The 22,021-nt window shown below is 36.7% G+C and overlaps 1 protein-coding gene across 1 annotated transcript in view; it reads left to right on the top strand.

The window, feature by feature from the left end:
- Nucleotides 1-22,021, top strand: part of Ptprq (protein tyrosine phosphatase receptor type Q) — a 190,831-nt gene that overhangs the window by 37,063 nt on the left and 131,747 nt on the right. The window contains exons 15-17 of the mRNA XM_031349633.1: nucleotides 9,572-9,754; nucleotides 10,483-10,584; nucleotides 14,342-14,462. Of these exons, the coding sequence (XP_031205493.1) occupies nucleotides 9,572-9,754; nucleotides 10,483-10,584; nucleotides 14,342-14,462 (406 nt within the window). The remainder of the gene's footprint in view (nucleotides 1-9,571; nucleotides 9,755-10,482; nucleotides 10,585-14,341; nucleotides 14,463-22,021) is intronic.

Genomic DNA, 22,021 nt, shown 5'->3' with positions numbered 1-22,021 from the left:
TCTCCCTCTTGCTGCAGTCATTAATTGTTAAATATTCCCTGGTGGAATTTTTAGGATCATTTATATATGCTATCATACCATCTGAAAATAATGATACTTTCACTTCTTTATTTCCAACTTGTATCTTCTTGATCTCTTCAGATGTCTTATTATTTAGCTAAGACTTCAACTCCTGTATTGAGTAAGTAAGAGAGTGGGCAAATCTTGTCTTGTTCTTGATTTTAGTGGAATTGCTTTGAGTTATTCTCCATTTACTTTGTCATTGGCTATGGTCTTTCAGTAAACTGTCTTTACTATGTTGCATTATGTCCCTTGGAAACCTAATATCTCCAGGACTTTTATTATGAAAGGGTGCTGGATTTTTGTCAAAGCTCTTTTTTGCATCTACTGAGATAACAATGTAGGTTTTAATTTTCTTTCTGTTTTTTTTTTTAATATGGTGGATTACATTTAGTTATTTTTGTGTTTTGAACCATTCCTGCATCTCTGTTGTGAAGCCTACTTAATCATAATATATGATCTTTTCCATATGTTTTTGAATTTTGTTTGCAAGTAATATATTGAGAATGTTTGCATCTATGTTCATGAGTTCTCTTTCTTTGTTCAGTCTTTCTGTGGTTTAGGTATCAGGTTAACTGTGGCCTCATAAAATAAATTGCACAATGTTTATTCTGTTTCAGTTTTGAAAAATAATTTGAGAAGTTTTGCTATTAGCTCTTCTTTGAAAGTCTGGTAAAAATATGTGCTAAATGCATTTAGCACTGGGGTCTGGGGGTGGGGGTGGGAAACTTTAATTATACAAGTTCTGTTTCAATAGGGGTTATAGGACTGTTTAAATTGCTTATCAGATTTAACTTTAGTAAATCCTATGTATCAAAAAATTTATCCTATTTTTTCCCTAAATTGCTGGAGGGCAGGTTTCTAAAGCCTTTACTTTTCATTTTCTGGATTTTCTTGGTGTCTATTGTTATGTTCCCCCTTTATTTCTAATTTTGTTAACTGGACACTCCCTCTCTGCTTTTTAGTTAATTTCTATAGGGATTTATAAATCATATTGACTTCCTCAAAGAACCAACTCTTTGTGTGATTGAGTTTTTGTATTGCTTTCTTTTTGCTATTGTTTCTATCACATTGCTTTCAGCTCTGATTTTGTTCTTTGCTGTATACTTCTTGGGGTGTGAGTTCTTTCTGGTCTCTAGAGCTTTGAGGTATGCTTTTAAGTTGCTAGTATGAGATCCATCCAATTTTTTTAAGTAGGTACTTAGTACTATGAACTTAGAGCCACCTTAACAGTATTTCATGAGTTTGGGTATGCTGTGTATTTATGTTTATTCAGTAAGAAAGTCTTTTAATTTCTGTCTTGATCCATTTTTCATTCAGTAGTTGTTCAGTTTCCACGAGTTTGTAAATTTTATTTTGCTTTTGTTGTTGATATCCAGCTTTAATTCGTGGTAGTCAGGTAAGAGTTAAGGTGATATTTTAATGTTCTTGTATCTCTTGAGATTTGCTTTGTGACTGAATCTGTGGTCACTTTTTGGAGAAAGTTCACAAGCTGCCGAGAAGAAGGCATATTATGTCATGTTTGGGTGAAATGCTCTGCAATCATCTGTTAGATCCATTTAGTTCATAGCTTGTTAGCACTAGTATTTCTCTGTTAAGTTTTTGTCTGGATGACCTATATATTGGTGGTAGTAGGATACTGAAGTCTGTCACTATCAGTGTGTGAGAGTCAATATGTAATTTAAGCTGTAGTAGTGTTTTGTTTTGTTTTAAAAACATGGTTTCCATTGAGTGGTGCATAAGATGTTAAGAATTAATGCAGGATCAGAGGTTTCTATGACTCTCTCTTTTTTTTTAATTCTAGTGTTTCTTGTTCTTGTTTAGGGTGGGAGGCAAGAGGGAAATACAGGATGAGAGTAAGGACTGAAAACAGGTGACCTCCTAAGTTTTCTTCTTAAATAGGGAGTATTGCCATTCTGACAGCAGGCTTACCTAAAGGGCTCATTGTGGGTTTGTAGCAGCATCTTGCTCTTAAGATTATTTTCCCTGATACTTAGTTGCCTTTTCCAGCCCTGATAGAAGGGATTCTGCTTTGTCTTATGACATCTTGTTTTGTCTTGTTTGACTTCTCTTGGAAACGTATTCTTTTCTGAAGAGGAAATGGAAGGGGAGTGAATCTGAGGGAGAGGGGAAGTATGGAGGATGTGGGAGGAATGGAGTGAGTAGAAACTATAGTCAGGATATATTGTCGGGGAGAAGAATTTCTTTTCAATTAAGAAGGAAAAAGAATTGCAATGTCCTGTTGGAGGATGTTTCTTTGATGAGTATGCATGTCCTTCCCTATATCGTCTAACTAGTCCTGATGTCAATTCTATTTTGTCAGATACTAACATGGTTCTGTCAGCTTGATTCTTTACTGTATTTGTTTGGAATAACTTTTTCCTACCCTGTTACTCTGGAGAGATGTCTATCCTTGATGCTGACGTGTGTTTCTTAGATGCACCAGAAGTGTGGATCCTGTTTTCACATCCATTCTTTTAGTCTGTCTTTTTATTGAGGACTTGAGACTGTTGATGTTCAGAAATATCAATTTGCAATGTTTGCTAATTCTTGTAAGTTTCTAGTTGTGTGTGTGTGTGTGTGTGTGTGTGTGTGTGTGTGCAGGTATGTTTGTGTTTGGGGTGTTTCTCCTCTTTTGATTTGCTGATCTGGGATTATTTATTTCTTGTGTTTTTTTTTTCTGGGTACAGTTAGCCTCTTTAGATGGGAGTTTTCTTTCTAGAACTTTCTGTAAGGTTGTATTTCTAAATAGATATTGCTTAAATTTGGTTTTAAAATGGATTATCTTATTTTTCCACTTATTGTGATTTAAAGTTTTGTTGTGTATACTTGTCAGCTGGAATCTGTGGCTTCTTAGAGTCTTAGAACATTTTTTAGGCCCTTTGGCTTTTAGAGTATCCATGGTGAAATCAGGTGTAATTCTATTTGGTCTACCTTTATATGTTACTTGTCTTTTTCTGATGCAGCTTTTAACATTCTTTCTTTGTTCTGTATGTTTAGTGTTTTTATTATTATTATTTTTTTAGCCCAGTCCACTTAGTGTTTTGTATGCTTCTTGTACCTTGACAGACTTATCCTCTTTTAGGTTAGGAAAGTTTTCTTCAATGATTTTGTTGAAAATGTTTTCAACCCGAGTTTCCTCTCCTTCCTCTAGTTTTAGTATTCTTGGATTTGGTCTTTTCATTCTGTTACAAATCTTTTAGATGTTTTGTGGAAGGATTCTTTTAAATTTAACATTGTCTTTGATTAGGTATTTATTTCTTCTATTGTATCCTTTAATGTCTGAGATTTCCTCTTTCATCTCTTATACTCTATTAGTGAAGCCTACCTCTAAGCTTCCTGTTCAAATTCCTAAATTTTTCATTTTTTAGATTTTCCTCCATTTGAGTTGTTATTAATTCTACTCCTACCTTCAGGACTTGAACTGTTCTATTCATTTACTTCCACTGCTTGTTTGTCCTTTCATGGATTTCTTAAAGAGATTTATTTAATTCTTCCTTAAGGACATCTATCACATTCATAACAGGTATTTTAAGGTTTTTGTCTCATGCTTAAGCTGAACTGCAATCCTCTGCGCCTACTGCGGTTATGTTGCTGGGCTGTAGTGGAGACATTTCTCCTTAGGTTATCGTTCGTGTTGTTATGCTAGGTTCTAGGCATCTGGGCTTGAGAAGATTTTAATTCTAAGTGCTGATATCTGGTCTTGTTTTTGTTGGGTGGATTTGTTCCCCTTGTTTTCCCTTACCTCTCTTTTTCTTAGGAAGGCATGGTGGCTGTATATTGCCTAGTAGGGGATTCGTCTAGGACCCTGCCAGGTTTTGCCACTGGAGATTTCAGGTACAATGTTTTTCCAGGTTATGAACATTATGGATGATGACGATTAGGAATTGGGGTGGTCTAGGAGGGATGATTGAGAGGACTCATAGGAGGAAAGAAATCAGGGTGTTCCACCAGGATCTGCTTAGGTCCCTGGGAATGGGCAGCGTAGAGTGTGAGAAAAGACCCAAGCAGGTTATCTGCTACAGAGTTCCCAATGAGAGTAGGTGGTTGGAGTGAAGATCTGAAGCTTGCCTACATGACTTGCTGGCCTACTTGCTTCTCTGCCATGTTTGGCTGGAGACTACCCAGGGAAATTCTGCTGGAGTTGGGGACTGGGATAACAGACTGAGTAGGGATAAAGATTAGAGGAGCTCTGTATGATCCACTGGAGATAGGGCAAAGAAGAGAGTGTTTGTTACAGAATTAGGGGTGAGACAAAAGGATTGGATTTAGAAAAGAGGAGAAAGAGGTAAAGATCTGCTGCTTCCCTGGCCTGAGTAGCCTGTGAGTTCCCAGGGAATGAATGTTAGAATTGAGAACTGGGATAGTGGGATGAAGTTGGGGAATGGGGAGTTATGAGATGAAGGTCTTGTGATCTACTGGTATTAGGGGCAGAGGAGATGGGAAGGCTACAGTAGGAGATCTGTCTGCTACAGAGCTGGACTTGGAAGTGGGGGGAATGAAGGAGAGGAATAGTGTTAAGTCACTCATTAGATTTTTATGGATTCTGTATCATGTGCTGTTATACTTGAAGGAATTGCATATATGAGAAAGATTTTTTTAAAGAAAAATCAATTCTTGTAAACAATTTTTCTTATTAATTAATTAATTAATAAATTAATTACATATCCCAATAGTGCCCACTATCCTTTACCCCTGGCAGAGTTCCTCCCTGACCCCTCCTCCTTTTTGGCCTCTGAGAGATCAGCTCCCCTCCTCCCCTGCATCTCCCTATCCTGGTACACCAAGTCTCTGCAGGATTAGACACATCCTTTCCCACTGACCAGACAAGGTAGCCCTCTGCTACATATGTGTCAGTGGCCTCAGACCAGCACTGCATGCTCTTTAGTTGGTGGTTCAGTCCCTAGAAGCTCCCAGAAGTCCAGGCTAGTTGACACTGTTGGTCTTTCTATGGTGTTGCCTTCTCCTTAGGGCCAGCAATCTTTCTCTTAACTCTTCCACAGGGGTCCCTGACCTCCTTCCAATGTTTGTCTGTGGTTATCTGCATCTGTCTCAGTCAGCTGCTGAGTAGAGTCTCTAAGAAGCTGCTGAGTAGAGTCTCTAAGAAGCTGCTATGCTAGGCCCTTGTCTGCGAGTACAACATATCATCATTAATAGTGTGAGGGATTGGTGCCTGCCTATGGGATGGGTCTCAAAAATCAGTGTGTCACTGGTTGGCCATTCCTTCACTCTCTGCTCCATCTTTGTCCCTGAATTTCTTTCAGATAAGACCAATTTTGTATAAAAAGTTTTCTAGGTAGGTTAGTGTCCCCATACCTCCACTGGGGGTTCTATCTGGCTGTATTTATTCTTTCTTAAACTTGACATTGTAGAAAAATCACAGAAAATCATCAATTAAATCCACAGGGACTTGGAATACTAATACTTTCAGAGGAGAAATGAAAACACACACAGAGATACACCCATGCCTGCACATACACGCCCAAGCATACATACACATACATATACATCCATACATGCTACAATACTCATGCATACAACCACAACCATTAAGAACATTAACCTATGCATACACACACACACACCCATGCATGGGCACTCAGCTATGCATGCACACACACACACACACACACACACACACACACACACATGCATGCACACAGTCATCCAAGCATGCACCTATCTACCCAAGCATACACACACACACACACACACACACACACATGGACACTCACCTATGAACACACATACACACACACACAAGCATATATAAACACCCATGCATTCACACACACATACACACACACACACACTCATGCATACGCCCGCATGAAAAGAAAAACTATGAGATCATTTAAAAGTGAGGCAGAGGACAAGTCTCACTAGGGAGGCTTTATTTACCCAGAGATGTTTATAATTATATAAATGAGGAAAAAGTAAAGACAAAATGTATTATAGGAGAAATTGTCAACTTTTGTACGAAGAAATGTTCAGTGTTTAAGGAACAGAACACTTGTCACTTTCTTGAGGCTGGTAGGGAGTAGACTATTGTCTCAGGTGTAAATAGAAGTGGGCAGAAATAGGTAGAGCTGACTCCTTGGTGCCAATCTAGGAAGTCCCATGATTCTTGCTAAGTAGAAACTATTGGAGAATACTGGTATATGCATATGATATGACTAAACTTTTGGAAGGTTTCTGCTGAATCTATTATATATGGGAACAAAGTAAATAAAATATAATTACTGAGGTTTGTTTTTCTGAGTATCTGAATAAAAGACAGTGGCATTTATTGTGATGGAGAAATTCAAGTAAGATGTTAGTTTAGAGAATGTTCAATACTCTTATAGGTAGGTGACTGTAAAGGGCCAGTAAACAAACACATTTAAATCTCAAAGAATTCCTAAGTTGGCAGATATTACCATATCTCTGATATACAAAGTCAAAGGAAAGGAAGTCTCTTGAGGATGAGGGGAACAAAATAGGGCAAGAAGCATAAAATAGTATGGATTAGAGATAATGGGGGATCAAGAAGGAATCAATGAAGACCTACACAATAGTCACCTATAGATGGGTGAAAAACTTGGGGAAAACTCCTCTTATTTGCACCTAGAATCTACTTATATACTAAGTCAAATGCTCTGGATGAGTGAAGATTGATACCATCATGCATTCGATGCTGTGCTAAGAGGTGATGCTATTAGTGACTGAAATAGAGTATAATTTATGGGAAAATACCCAACTGAAGTTGTGAGTTAGAGATTATGGTATGTAAGAGAGGGTAGAATTTCAAGAAATATAGATATCAAATGAATGATAGAATGAAACTATATTTAAGGAGGTAAGTATAAACAGAGACTGACTTTATTTTTACCATTATTTGTATTACAGTGCATATGCATTCACATGCATTTCTAGGCCATTTTAAGTGTAAAGCTTGAATTGACAAAAGAATGTAATCTAGAAGAAAAAAATGAAGTCTTTGAAATTAGTAAGGAGGGTAGGCAGTTTATAAAGTTTTATGGTAGGAAGGAGAATTCTATGTCTTTTCTCCTCCTCCCCCTCCTCCTCCTCCTCTTCTTCCTCTTCCTCCTCCTCCTCCTCCCCTCCTCCTCCTCCTCCTCCTCCTCCTCCTCCTTCTTCTTTTTCTTCTTCTTCTACTACTACTACTATTTCTTCACTCTTCTTCTATTTCTTCTTTTCTTCTCTATCAATGAGATGGGATCAAGCTTATGAGGTTAGAATAAGGACACTAGAGATTGTTGACTTTTTGGGGAGAGATAAGGGAGGGGGAAAATGCATGTAAAAGGGTAGAAAAAGCTAAAAGAAACACAGGAAACCAGCATTAATAAATATGTACTCATGATTTCAGGCTTAAATATTCAAAAGTGGCTGTTCCAAGGGGAGAGATATTTCATGTAGCCATTTTCAGCTGTTCCACATGGAATGTGCATGCATGATCAAGTTGGATCACAAATAGGTTGAGACTTAGACAGAAAAGTAAGGCAGAAGCTGGAGTTGGTGAAGATGCCTATTAAAGTAGATGCTGGGAACTAGTGTGAGTATAGGCAAATAAAAACACACCAAAGACAAGAGGCAATGAAAACTGGGTGAAAGGCAGAGTTTATGGAGTAGGAGTTCAAGAATGAGTAGACTATAAAAGTAGGAGGTCGCAGACAAATGAAGGTGAATTGACAATCACTGAATCACAAATTCCTAGACATTGCCATGAAAACCACGTTGAAAGTGAAGTAGAAGAAAATATTATCAGAGTTAAAGAGATCAAAGAATACAGAGTTCAGGGAATTGAACGTACTATTTGTACAGGTGTTGACATCTCTAAACGTGGTAGAGAAAAAGCTAGTTTCCTTGGGTGATAAAACTCTTTAAGATTTCTGAAGGGGTGTTGTCAAGAGACCATCTTAGATAATGATACAACCTGTTAAAGTAATGAGAAGCATGGAAGTGCCTCCATGATGCCTGACGGAATCTGATTGTAAAAGATCTGTGGTTCTTTAGGAAGAAGGAAATAGAAAATAGCTATACTCAGAAAGAGGAGTCATAAGTATAGCTTCTTGAGTCCTAGACCCTAGTGCTATTGGGGTTATGAAAGAGAAGCAAATCCACTATTTGAGAATCCTTGGTGCCAGGTCCTCAGTAGATTCAAACTCAGTAGATTCCTTACTTAGATACAGAAGATAATGGAAGGAGTTAAGGTGCTTGCTGAAGTTTTTTGTCATTACAGCAGATTGGTTTCAGGTAGAACTAAAGATTTAGAATTCTTAGGAAGAGACAATAGAATTATATTGCCAGCCATTGTTACTGATATCTATATATTAACTTTTAACTTTTATCAAAGCTTTAGAGGTTTTACACTCTTACATCAGCTTTTCTCTAAATGCCTTAGCTATAACAACACCCATAACTGGCACATACCAAGGAAAGGGCACTGTATTTATTCTTTCAAGATTTCTGGATTTTATTACTCTGTTTTTAAGTAATAATTTTCTATTTTATTTAAAATACCAATCATAAAAGGTTAAATTCCATTCTTCAGAGAGAAAAAAGTCTTACAATAGAATCATAAAATACAATAATGTTCAGATACTTAGTTTGAGTTGTTTAATTGTTCCCTTGAATTGTTATTATTGTTACTGCTGTCTGAAGAACTTTTAAACCACTGTTGTTGCAACCATGAGCATTCCTCTCTGATACATATATTCTTTAAAAATGTACCCATCTGCTGCAAAGAAATGTTTCCTTTATGAAGGGTAAGAAAAGACTTATCTGTGGCTAAAGGATAAATAATCAGAATATAGTTAAGAATGTCCTGAGATCATATACATACATATAGCATTATAAAGAGTGAAGTTATATATATATATATATATATGTATGTATATATATGTATATATATGTATATATAAACTGTTATACATATATGATATATATAAACTATGCATATAAATATTTTTTGAAATTATAATAAACATCATTTCCCCTTAGCTATCATCTCAAAAATATTTACACATGCACAAAATGCACCCAACACTGTCTTGTTTATAATTTAGCATATTTAAGATATGTTTATTGTATATTCTGTTGGGTTTTGAGTATCTGAACATGCTTTTCTTTTGGTCTTGTCAGTTCTTTGACTGGACTCTGCTGCCAATCCAATCTCTTATGTTAAAATAACTCATTATTTTTCATACATTACTTGGGACTCGAAATATTCATTGTGAGAAAATAAAAATATCAATTTGAAACTCCTCCAAAATTATATAACGTTCCTCTGCAGAATCATAGCTTGTAGTTTCCTTTGAAATGACCTTTCACCCTCTACAGCTGGTAGTTGTTATGGTTTCTTTATTCTGCACCGTTTTTATGATGCATAGCACACTGCTATTCTGTGCTTAATGTTTGCATTTACATAGCTTCTTGCAGTTGTGTGAAACTTTTATCCAGGCAGTTTTAGGTGTTTTATGAAACTACATCTTCAATTGTTTCTCTCTAGTGCCTGATAGTGCACCAGAAAATATTACTTACAAAAACATTTCCTCGGGAGAGATTGAGATATCCTTCCTTCCTCCAAGGAGTCCCAATGGCATCATACAAAAGTACACAATTTACCTCAAGAGAAGCAATAGCCATGAGGCGAGAACTATAAATACAACCTCTCTGACTCAAACCATTGGAGGTAAAATACAGTTCTACTGTTTGATACTTACCTGTTTATTGATAGTGTGACCACAAAATATTAACCCAATGTGTCAAAATAACTTAATCATGATTATTTATATTCCTGGGAATAAGAACTTTTTAACAAAATAATGTGGGAATTTATGATAGTCATATGCGTAAATAGTCTAGATGTGGTATTTTGTGCAATGTCTTATATCTTATATCCATAACAGAAGGGATGTTTTGTGTGTGTGTGTGTGTGTGTGTGAGAGAGAGAGAGAGAGAGAGAGAGAGAGAGAGAGAGAGAGAGAGAGAGAGAGAGAGAGACATTGCATTCTTGTGGACGTTAGAAGGTTAGAAGACAATGTTGCTTGTTTGTGTTCATTTATCTCCTCATTGGAGGTAGCATCTCTTTGTTGTTTGCCTCTGAACTGCACAGATGGCCTGTGAGCTTCTTGGGGGGGTCTTGTCTGTATCTCTCATCTCACTGTGGCAACACAGTGCTGTCCTTGGCTTTATGTATAGTCTAGGGATTGGAACTAAGGTCTCCAATATTGCACAGCTACCCACTGCACTATCTCTGAAGCCCCTTTTGTAGGAGTTTTAGTCTGATAATCAATCCTAGTTTATTTAGCTTTTACTTTTGGAAGGGTGTTGAATTGAAAGACATTTCATTGTTCACTTCTTGCATATTATTAACAGATGTATTCTTTGTGTTAACTTATCTACTTTATGTCTCTTTAGGACTGAAAAAGTATACTCATTATGTGATTGAGGTGTCTGCTAGTACACTCAAAGGTGAAGGAGTTCGGAGTGTACCAATAAGCATACTGACTGAGGAGGATGGTAAGGCTATATAATGCATCCTGAAATACATTGATCTTTAACATTGCAAGGAACCTGTAGAGATAATATTGGGATGTTTGTGCTAACTTGTCCATAGATTGGAGACATATGCCGAATGAAAACTAGTATAAAAATTTTTTTCACCTAAACTCTAAGCTATATACATACCAATATTATATAGAGATTTTATTGTTATGGTATAAGAGCAGGTATGAAAGATAGATTTACATTGAGGAAAATCAGATAGAAACACTATTTTTTTTTTGCCTTTGAAGACAACTTTACTATGCAAATATAAGTGCAATTTTATGAGAGACTTTTAAGGATCAAGTTTAAATAATATGAATATCATATGTGTCCCAACAGTGTTCAGCATTTTCATGGCATTTACAGAAGTTTTGGAGAAGAATCTATGTAACTTTCAACATGTCTTATGTTTTTAGGATTAGCTGATTAATATATGCAGTCTATATTTTTAGTTTTATTTAATTATTAACTACAGCACTATCCTTGAATATTAATTTTCTTTTTAAAAAATTGAAAATATTTTTTTTCTCTTATACATTAAGTCCTGACCACAGTTTCCCTTCCCTCCACTTCTCCCAGCTTGCCCCTGCTCTCCCTCAAATCTACTTCTCCCTCTGTTTCTCATCTGAAAAAAACCAAACCTACAAGAAACAATAACAACAACAACAACAACAACAACAAAACAAGACAAAACAAGATATAATAAGACAAGGTGAAAGCCCTCTTATCAAGGCTGGACAAGACTGGACAAGGCATTCAAATAGGGCGAAGGGGTCCTAAAAGTAGGCAAAAGAGTCCTACACCCACACTCCCACTGTTATGAGTCCCCCCAAAACAAAAAACACCAAGCTAACAGCCGTACTAAATACACAGTGGACTTGGTGTAGACTCATGAAGCTGGCTGCTTCAGTCTCTGTGAGCCCATGTATGCCCTGCTTAGTTGATATAGTGGCCATGGTCTCCTGGGGTCCTCCATCCTCTCTGATTTCTGTTTTTTCTCATACATTTTTCAGAAACTGTCTAGAATAAACCCTTCTGCTGGGACCATTCTGTCTTGACACCTAAGCAAACTAATGACTACACTACAAATTAACTCTGAGAGATTTGCTTTGGAAGAGTATTTGGAGTATATCATATATCTTGAAACAATTGGCTTTTTATGTAGAAGGAATCCTTACTATCATGTTAGATCTGCCTAACATGTTAGGTCATGCTGCCATGGAGGTAGCATACATGTTTATGGTATAATTTTCTATTCCTTCTCTCAAGATGCCCCATCATGCCAGGAGATTGATCCTGTGTATGTTCAGGATCCAGAATAACTCATTAGGGAGAGTGTTAAGTGGGCACTATTAGAGGAACTGTGTGTTTTCTCTGCACCACTCCCATTTTGCTTACAATATATTCCATTTTACCACTCCTCTCCTATACAAATTTCTTTCTGTGTTTTCTACACTGAAGCATCCTGGCTGTGAACATTGGCCTGTCACAGTCTCTGAAAACTTTGGGTCATGGGTCATGATTATCTCATCACTGCTTTTATACATGATGATTGCTGCATATTCAACCTTTTCTGTATTTTCTTCTCTTTTTTTTCATAGATTAACCTTGCTCATTTAACAATCATTTTAGCAGTTCCTTTGTGGGATATAGTGTCCTCATCTAAAGTTCTGACCCAATCAAATAAAATCCCAATCATGACAATTCAAAATCTATTATGACTTAATTAAGGCCAGTGGATATTTGTGCTGAGTAGGATGTTTTTACTGCATGAATGCAGACTGTCTATTTGAGTTCTAGAGTTGAATCCTACAAGTCATTAAAAATAGGCTTACAAGGCAAATGTTCACCTGAATTCATGGCCACATTGCCTATTCCAAAGAACAAACATCCCTTCTGTCTCTTCTTCAACAATTTCACCAAATGGGCACTTAGCCTGAGGAAGCTGGCTTTTCTAAGTTATATGCCTTGACTCAGAAAGCTTTCAGTGTAGATGTGACCTATGTTTGACAAATGTGTAAACAAGTAATTTGTGTAATTGTAATTACTAGAAGTATTTTCAAAAATTATTCATTAGGCAAAAAGAGAAAGTTAAGTTTCTCTAGGGTATCAGGGAAAGTAGAGCTGAGCATTAATGTCTATGCTGGGACCTGAAGGAAGATAGATGAAGAGGAAGTGAGAGGAGAGAACATGCCAGTAGAAGACCTTTCATGTGTCTTGATGCTCTGACATACTGAATTGATTATACTGTAAATGATTTTAATTTTAAAAAATCCATTTATTTTTAGTTTTTACTATGTTGTGTGTGTGTGTATACACATGTGCGTGCTTGTGTTTGTGCATGTTATGTGTATGTATTGTACTCATTTGGAAGTCAGAGGACAACTTTTGGGACTGAGTTCTTTCCTACTCCCATGGAAGTTTTGGGGACTGAACTCTGATCATTATGTTGGGAAGCTAGGAACTTAATCTGCTGACCACTCTTGTTGGCCTAAATTTCAATGTTACTGGATTATAGTTGATAATAAAAATGACCAAAGTGTGTGTGTGTGTGTGTGTGTATGTATATATATATTACATATATATTATTCACACATGCATATATATTATTTACACATGCATATATATTATTCATACACACATATATAAATCACATATATATTATTCATGTATATGTACATGAATAATATATATACACACATTCATGTGTTCTTCCCAAGATTTTTTAATGCTTATTATAGAATAAAATGTAGAGTCATTGGATGTTTGTATCCAAATTATTTCCAGTTTCTGACTTACGTTTTTTTCTGAAAGTCAACACAAATTATACTTTTTAAGTATGCTAAGAAAATAGCTATAGGGTTTGCTTTGATAAGTGAATTGGAAGTGATTCTTAGCACAGGAAACATGTCTCTAACAAATATGCAAACTCATGTGATGGCATCACTCAATGGCATTTTCTAATGAGGTACCACTGGTGGAAAAACAAAGCAAAAAAAAAAAAAAAAAAAAAAAAAAAAACAAAAACAAAAACAAAAATGTCAACTATAGTTGTCATCACATCAGTGAACTCATTTCATGAAACAAGCTATTCTCTACTATAAAAAATTTGAGAATACACGAATGATTCTAAGCATTTTTCTGTTAGCATGCTATACTGCTATAATGGAGTATTCTGTGAAACCCGCTCAATTATAAAGACTCACAGACTAGATTTTGATCTTACTCTAGTGTTTTCTAACACATCTAGGATTGAGGAGTAACATTTGTCTAGATGAAATCAGTCATTCTAAGATCCTTCAAAATTTATGCTTATCATTCTTTGAATACATAACATCTTTTTTCCCAACTTTTTATTTTCTGGGGTGATCTTTTACTATGTGACATATTTATTACCCCCAATAAAACATTTGCTTTTATTAGAGAATGATAATTTACCAAAGTGTTCTTAAACAGTCAATGAGTCACTGTGAGAGACCGGTGGTGTATTTTCTCATGAAATACTTTTTTCCATTGACTCACAGGAGCAGATGTCCTAACAGCACCATGAAAATCTTCTTCCATCATTTTATCTCAACATAAATAATCAGGTTCTTCTATCTATGGAGAGAAGTGCTGAACATGATTCATTTACCATAGAGTTTATCAGAAAAAGAATCTGTACACTTTTATTTTTACATTTTCCTTATATATTTAATGAAATGTATCATTCTTTGTTAAAAATTTCCAGCTCCTGATTCTCCTCCTCAGAACTTCTCTGTGAAACAGTTGTCTGGTGTCACCGTGATGTTGTCATGGCAACCACCCTTGGAGCCAAATGGAATTATCCTCTATTACACAGTTTATGTCTGGTAAGGATTTTTTGGAAGTAGTTCTGAGAACAAATATTAATTTGTAATATAATAGGAATGTCATGTTTATCTCAGAATGTGATGCTGCATTAAGGCCCTGATTATTAATAGGTGGGTTAAAATTCTTTTTATTAAGAAATAAGTTTATATCATGTTATGCAGTTAGTCAGCAAATAAATAACTTTGCAGCTAAAATAAAAAAGTGTGTTTTTCAAAGCTATATTAAATGTATACTCCTGCAGGCCTGGATGATAAACTTATATAATTACAAATGTTTGATTTAAAGTATTTGAAAGTCTTTGACCTGCTCCATTTCTGACCTGGGGTGGTTCATCCCTCCTTAGCAACTTGGTGGTCCCCAGCTCCCAAGAGGTCACCATATTGATGCTGAATTTAGTGCAAACATTGGATCGATTGGCATAGCTCATTACAGCCTAGAATTCCTGGACTCACGTGATACTTCTCATGTGATACTCAGCTTCCCGAGTAGCTGGGTCTACACACATGACCCACCAGGCTTGACTATTTGAAAGTTTTAAAACAAATACTTTGCACAACTATTTTCAGGTCTATACAAGATAATTTCAATTAAAGTTTAAATCAAAGATACGCTTTTAGATCAACTAAGGTCAACTTTCCATTGATGATAAGCAGTTACTTACTGGCCATTTCAACCATAAGTACTTACTTACCAGTTTTGTAACTGATGAAATCTCAAAGTTTGTCTCCAACACATTAACAAAGAGCTATATTACTTTATGGCAATCCAGGAAAATAAAATTCTTATTTATTTCTAATGTATATTATTAAACAGAACCCACTACCCATGTAATATGCATCAAAGACATTTTAAGTTATTTCAACTCAGAAAATAAAATTTATAAAATGCTTTGTTAAAAATAGATACTTTCTTATGTGTACATCTTTTTTGGAGAACAAAGAGTTTAGTTATATCTTACAGTACATTATGAATGGTAGTCAGGACAGGAAATCAAACATGAACTTGGAGGCAGACACTGAAGAAGAAAGAGGTCATGAAGGAATAGAATTACTATCTTGTGCAGACTGACTTCTTATTCCAGCTGTTCAGGGAAGGAACTTGCAATAGTAAATCATCAGTCAAGAAAATACTCAATGATCTTTTGCCTACTAGATAATATGATGGAGACATTTTCTCAACTAAAGTTTCCTTTCTCAGTTTGATGCCTGTTAGACTATTTTTGATGAAAAACAACAAAAGAAAGAAAGGAGGAATAAAAGAAAGAAAGAAAAGGAAGAAACAAAGAAAGAAAGAAAGAGAGAGAGAAAGGAAAGAAAGAAAGAAAGAAAGAAAGAAAGAAAGAAAGAAAGAAAGAAAGGAAGGAAGGAAGGAAGGAAGGAAGAGAAAGAAAGAAGGAAAGAAAGAGAAAGAAAGAAAGAAAGAAAGAAAGAAAGAAAGGTTTTCTTAAAGAACCAGCTTCTGGTTTTGTTGATTCTTTGTATATTTCTTTTTATTTCTACTTGGTTGATTTCAGCTCTGAATTTGATTATTTCCTGCTGTTTACTTCTCTTAGGTATATTTGCTTCCTTTTGTTCTAAAACTTTCAGGTGTGTTATTAAGTATATGTAACTAGGTTGCTGCTAGTGTTTGCTCTCTCCAGTTTCTTTTTGGATGCAGTCAGAGCTATGAGTTACTCTTAGCACTGCTTACATTGTGTCCCATAAGTTTGGATAAGTTATGTCTTCATTTTCATTAAATTCTAAAAAGTCTTTAATTTCTTTATTTCTTCCTTGACCAAGTTATCATTGAGTAGGGCATCGTTCAGCTTCCATGTGTGTTTTAAGGCTTTCTGTTTGAAGACCAGCCTTAGTATGTGGTGATCTGATAAGATGCATCAATATTCTGATATCTGTTGAGGCCTGTTTTATGATCGATTCTAAGGTCAATATTGGAGAAGGTACCATCAGGTGCTGAGAAAAAGGTATATTCTTTTGTTTTAGGATGAAATGTTCTATAGATATCTGTTAAACCTACTTGGTCCATCACTTCTGCTAGTTTTACTGTTAGTCTATGTTTAGTTTGTGTTTCCATGATCTGTCTATTGATGAGCGTAGGCTGTTGAAGTCTACCACTATTATTGTGTGGGGTGCAATGTGTGCTTTGAGTTTTAGTAAAGTTTCTTTTATGAATGTGGGTGCCCTTGCATTTGAAGCATAGATGTTCAGAATTGAGAATTCTTCTTGGTAGATTTTTTTTGATAACTTTTGGTTAAAAATTGATTTTATTTGATATTAGAATACCTACTTCAGCTTGTTTCTTGGGACCATTTGCTTGGAAATTTATTTTCCATCACTTTACTCTAAGGTAGTATCTGTCTTTGACACTAAGGTACGTTTCCTGTATTCCCAAAATGCTGAGTCCTGTTTATGTATCTAGTTTGTTAATCTATATCTTTTTATTGGGAAATTGAGTCCATTGATGTTAAGAGATATTAAGGAATAGTGATTGTTCCTTCCTGTTATTTTTGTTGTTGGAGGTGAATTATGTTTGTGTGGCTATTTTAGATTTGTTGAAAGAAGAGTACTTTCTTGCTTTTTCTAAAGTGTAGTTTCCCTCCTTGTGTTGGTGTTTTCCATCTACTATCCTTTGTTGAGCTGGACTTGTGGGAAGATATTGTGTAAATTTGGTTTTATCATGGAATATCTTGGTTTCTCCATCTATGGTAGTTGAGAGTTTTGCTGGGTATAATAGTCTGGGCTGGCATTTGTGTTCAAGAGAAACACAAAAAATGTATGACATCTACCTAGGATCTTCTAGCTTTCATAGTCTCTGGTGACAAGTCTGGTGTAATTGTGATAGGTTTGCCTTTATATATTACTTGACCTTTTTCCCTTGCTGCTTTTAATATACTTTGTTTGTTTTGTGCATTTGGTGTTTTGACTACTATGTGGTGGGAGGAATTTCTTTTCTGGTTCAGGCTATTTGGAGTTCTGTAGGCTTCTTGTATGTTTATGGGCATCTCTTTCTTCAGGTTAGGATTGAAGATATTTACTGTCCTTTTAAGTTGAGAATCTTTGATCTCTTCTATACCTATTATCCTTAGGTTTGGTCTTCTCATTGTTTCCTGGATGTTCTGGATGTTTAGGATTATGAGATTTTTGCATTTTGCCTTTTCTTTGACTGTTGTGTCAATGTTTTCTGTGGTATCTTCTGCACCTGAGATTCTCTTATATTGCTTGTATTGTGTTGGTGATGCTTGAGTCTATGACTCCTAATCACTTTCCTAGGTTTTCTACCTCCAGGTTTGTCTCCCTTGTGATTTCTTTATTGATTCTATTTCCATTTTTAGATTGGAAGTTTTTTCAATTGCTTCACCTGTTTGGTTGTGTTATCTGATAATTCTTTAAGGGATTTTTGTGTTTCCTCTTTAAGGACTTCTACCTGTTTACCTGTGTTCTCCTGTATTTCTTTAAGGAAGTTATTTATGTCCTTCTTAAAGTCTTCTATCATCATCATGAGCTGTTACTTTAAATCAGAGTCTTGCTTTTCTGGTGTGTTGGGATATCCAGGGCTTACTGTGGTGGGAGAACTGGGTTCTGATGATGCCAAGTAGCCTTGGTTTCTGTTGCTTATGTTCTTGCCTTTGCCTCTTACCATCCGGATTAGCTGGTGTTGCTGTCTCTGACTGTGACTTCTCCCTCCAATAAGTCTGTGTGTCAGTAGTCCTGGGGTGCAGATGGAAACCTGAATGATCTTGTCCCAGGCTGCTCCTAGGTTCCTGTGTCCTAAGGGTTCTGGGCAAGTTCCTCAGATCAGAATTGGTGGTCTTACCTGTGCTCACAGGTATGCCAGCTGTTAGCATCAAGAACCTGCCTGCAGCAGATATGTGGGTGGGTCCACAGACCTGTTGCCAGGACAACGGCGACCATATTCCCAGAATCCATTGGGCTCAGCTCCCACCTTTACCTAGATTACTACGTCACCCCACATATAAATATGTGGGTAGTTCCCCTCCATCTCTCTCTCTCTCTCTCTCTTTCTTCTTCTCTCTCCCCCTTCTCTCTTCCTGCGCTGCTACCCCCCTACCCCCTTCCAATTAAACCTCTTACACATGAAACTGCCTGGGCCTGGTGTCTGCAGACGCTTTCTGCTGCGACTCAAAACCCATCACCAGCACTTCTGGGAGACCAGCTCTCTCCTGGCGGTATTTGGATATAGAGCACTGTGGTACAGGGTCAGCTCCGGGCACAGATTGAAACTAGAAAGATCACACTTACACTTCTAACTTGAGAAGAACCAACATGGGAGACATTTCCCTATTTCAAAAGCTTCTGATTTAGTTTTTTTCCCTAAATTATCATTTTTTTACCCTCTAATTCCTCCATAGATCTTGTGCATACTCTGCTTTAAAGTTTACATTTCTTGCAAGAATACCTGATTTCTGGTTGGTTTGCTTAGTGTGGGTGACACTAGGAATATCATGAGAGGTGCTCATGAGAAGGAAGTAATGGAAAGAAGGAAGTAATTCTACTCCATCACTTCTTCACTTAGTTTATTCATTCATTCATCTATCCATGAAGCAATATTGGTAAAATTCCTCTCTACCTATGACTCCCTAAAGCTCCTGCCTACTAATTCTACTGTGAAGGGATAGCTATATTGTATACCCATAGACAAACCAACCAGAAAACATCAGGAGAAAGAAGAGAACTTCTTTATAAAGCTGTCTTCCTTTGTCATCAGAGTAACCAGAAAACACTTCTCATCTTGTACTGATCTCTAGGAAACTCCTCTCATGGGGAAACATGACATCGGTTTGAAGATGTGAGAGGATCAGGTTGATAGAATTTATGGATTCCTTATGGAGGGCAAAATTGTGACCAGCCATGATGAAGTACATTGGCAAGTTATAGAAACAATTTGTTTTTTTTCTTTTAACTTATAGTTGCTAGAACATTTCCAGCAATCTAAACTCTTTCCAGGGAATGGATTGTAGAGAGTAAAATTGTTAGCATGATAGCAGGAAGTAGGTCATTCAATATCATAGGCTAGAGATGATATTGACAGTGGACTGGAGGGGTGGGGGTAGCGCTGTGCTACATTTAGGAAGAATAGCCCAGTGAACCTGGTGACATGTTGATTGTTTATGGGGATAAAAATCAAAATTATAAAACAGATGGATCACTAATGGCTCCTGGATGCTTTTTTTAAAATTAGATATTGTCTTTATTTATATGTCATATGATTTCTCCTTTCCCAGTTTCCCCTCCAAAAGGAAAAGAAAGAAAAACAAAAACAAAAAACAACAAGAACAAACCTCTGTTGCCTCCCCCCTCCCCCTGCTTGCTACCCCATCCTCTCCCACTTATTGGCCCTGGCATTCTCCTACACTGGGGCACAGAACCTTCACAGGGCCAAGGGCCTCTCCTCCCATTGATGACTGACTTTGCAATCCTCTACTATACACATGCTGCTAGAGCATGTGTACTCCTTGGTTGGTGATTGAGTCCCTGGGAGCTCTGAGGGTACTAGTTAGTTCATATTGTTATTCGTCCTAAGGGGCTGCAAACCCTTCACCTCCTTTGGTCCTTTCTCCAACTCCTTCATTGGGGACCTGTATTCAGTTCAATGGATGGCTGTGAGCCTCTACTTCTGTATTAGCCAGGTATTGTCAGAGCCTCTCAGGAGACAGCTATATCAGGCGGATTGTCCTTTCTTCAGTCTCTGCTCCATAGTTAGTCTCTGCAACTCCTTCCATGGGCATTTTGTTCCCCCTTTTAAGAAGGAATGAAATGTCCACATTTTGGTCTGTCTTCTTGAGCTTCTGTGGTTTGAGGGTTGTTCTGGCTCCTGGATGCTTTAACCATGTAAGTTGAATCATTGGTATCTGAATTTTTTGTAAAATGTAAGTAAAACATGTTCCTTTTATACTGTGACCACATTTCTCTTCACAAAGCATCTAGGAGTCTCAGTATAATATACAGCATACACAAGACTGGAGAGTGTACCAAACTGTACAACTTTACCAGATTTATCTTTCTGGGCTTAGATTGTGATGATCTTTAGTAACCACCTATTTTAAGATCTATTCTATAATTCTAGTTGTCTGTTTTTAAGTGCCTAAATGTACTTGAAGTGCCTAAATGTAGGAGGACTTTGTGAAAACAAATGACAGATATTTTATACTTAACCTTATAGCAAGGCCGGAGTCATATGTACAAAACAAGACATTTATTTTCAATAACTTGTTCTTTATGATTTTTATAATGATGTTGAAGACTGTGAAGGCATCTCACATAACACGTGCTTTCATATTCCATGTACATATTTTAATTTGTATTGGATTAACAATAAATTCAAAGTTCAATCCCCCCAGTGAATACTTTTTCACTTATCTTTGAAGAGGTGTTTGTTATTGATTCTTGTCAAGATAGACTTGAGCACAAGAGAAGGTTGGTAGAAAAGCCAGGTGACAGTATCTCCAATGTATGCTACTGTAGCTCACTGAACTTGGCCTCTTTTGAAGGTTGATCTGACTCTGACTTATAGTCATAGTTCCTGGCTTGAAAGTTTTTATTTTATATTTTATTTCTTGATTTTATCAAGACTTAACCAAGTCCTTGGGTCCTCTTCCCTTGTCTATCTTGACCCTCAGATACTAGACTCTTTCAAGTATTTTTTTTTACCTCAACCCCAGGCTGTAATGGCATAGTGTCTGCAGGGTTCCTCCCCTCCAAGTCTTCCTGTCACTCTGGATAGTTGTGTCAGGACCTCTTATACCTTGCTGCAAAGGATGAGAGATCAGGTTGAGATTTTTCCACAGGCTTTCCACTTTCCTCTTCGCCCCACAACGATGACTGCACCCTCCCATGGCCTTTTCCTCCATAATCTATTTGGGTACTTTCATCAGTCCCCTGAGAAACTTCCTTAGCTTAGGTCCCTCTCTCAGAATGTTTTATTGTGATAAAAGTAAATTTCCATTTTCCTGATACATGGCAAGAGATTCTTCTTAAAAAATAAAATAAGTGTATGTGTGTGTTATACATGCATGTACAGTGCATACATCTTTGTTTCTGTGTGATATGGATATGCAGACTCCAGAAGGCAGAGGGTGGTGGATCTTTGTGAGTTTGAGGCTAGCCTGGTTTACAGAGCAAGTTCCTAGACAGCCAGGGCTACATGGAGAAATGGGCTTTCTTCCTTAATCCTTCTTTATTCTAGTTTCTTGAGATAGGGGATTTCATAGAACCTGATCTAAGTACTTTAAACTGACTGGCTGGCCAGAATTTTCTCAGTAGGTACCCAACTCTCACTCAGACATGGGGCTTACAGGCTCACACAGACATACTCAGCACTTTTCATGAGTGTGGTGAACTCAGGACTCCATTTTACTGAGCAAGTTTTTCTGTTGCCTGAGCCATCTTCTTAGTGTGGGTTATGAAATTTGGGAATCTCAAATCATACATGAAAATTTTAATTAATTGATTAATTAAAAATTTACATATATAAGTGTTTTGGTTCCATGGATGTTTGTGTACTGCATGTATGTCTGGTGCTTGAGGAGGCCAGAAGAGGTCAT

This window comes from Mastomys coucha, unplaced genomic scaffold (genome assembly GCF_008632895.1).
Source record: "Mastomys coucha isolate ucsf_1 unplaced genomic scaffold, UCSF_Mcou_1 pScaffold4, whole genome shotgun sequence".
Taxonomy (NCBI): domain Eukaryota; kingdom Metazoa; phylum Chordata; class Mammalia; order Rodentia; family Muridae; genus Mastomys; species Mastomys coucha.
The sequence above is the reverse complement of the archived record's forward strand: the minus strand, read 5'-3'. Positions and strand labels throughout refer to the sequence as shown.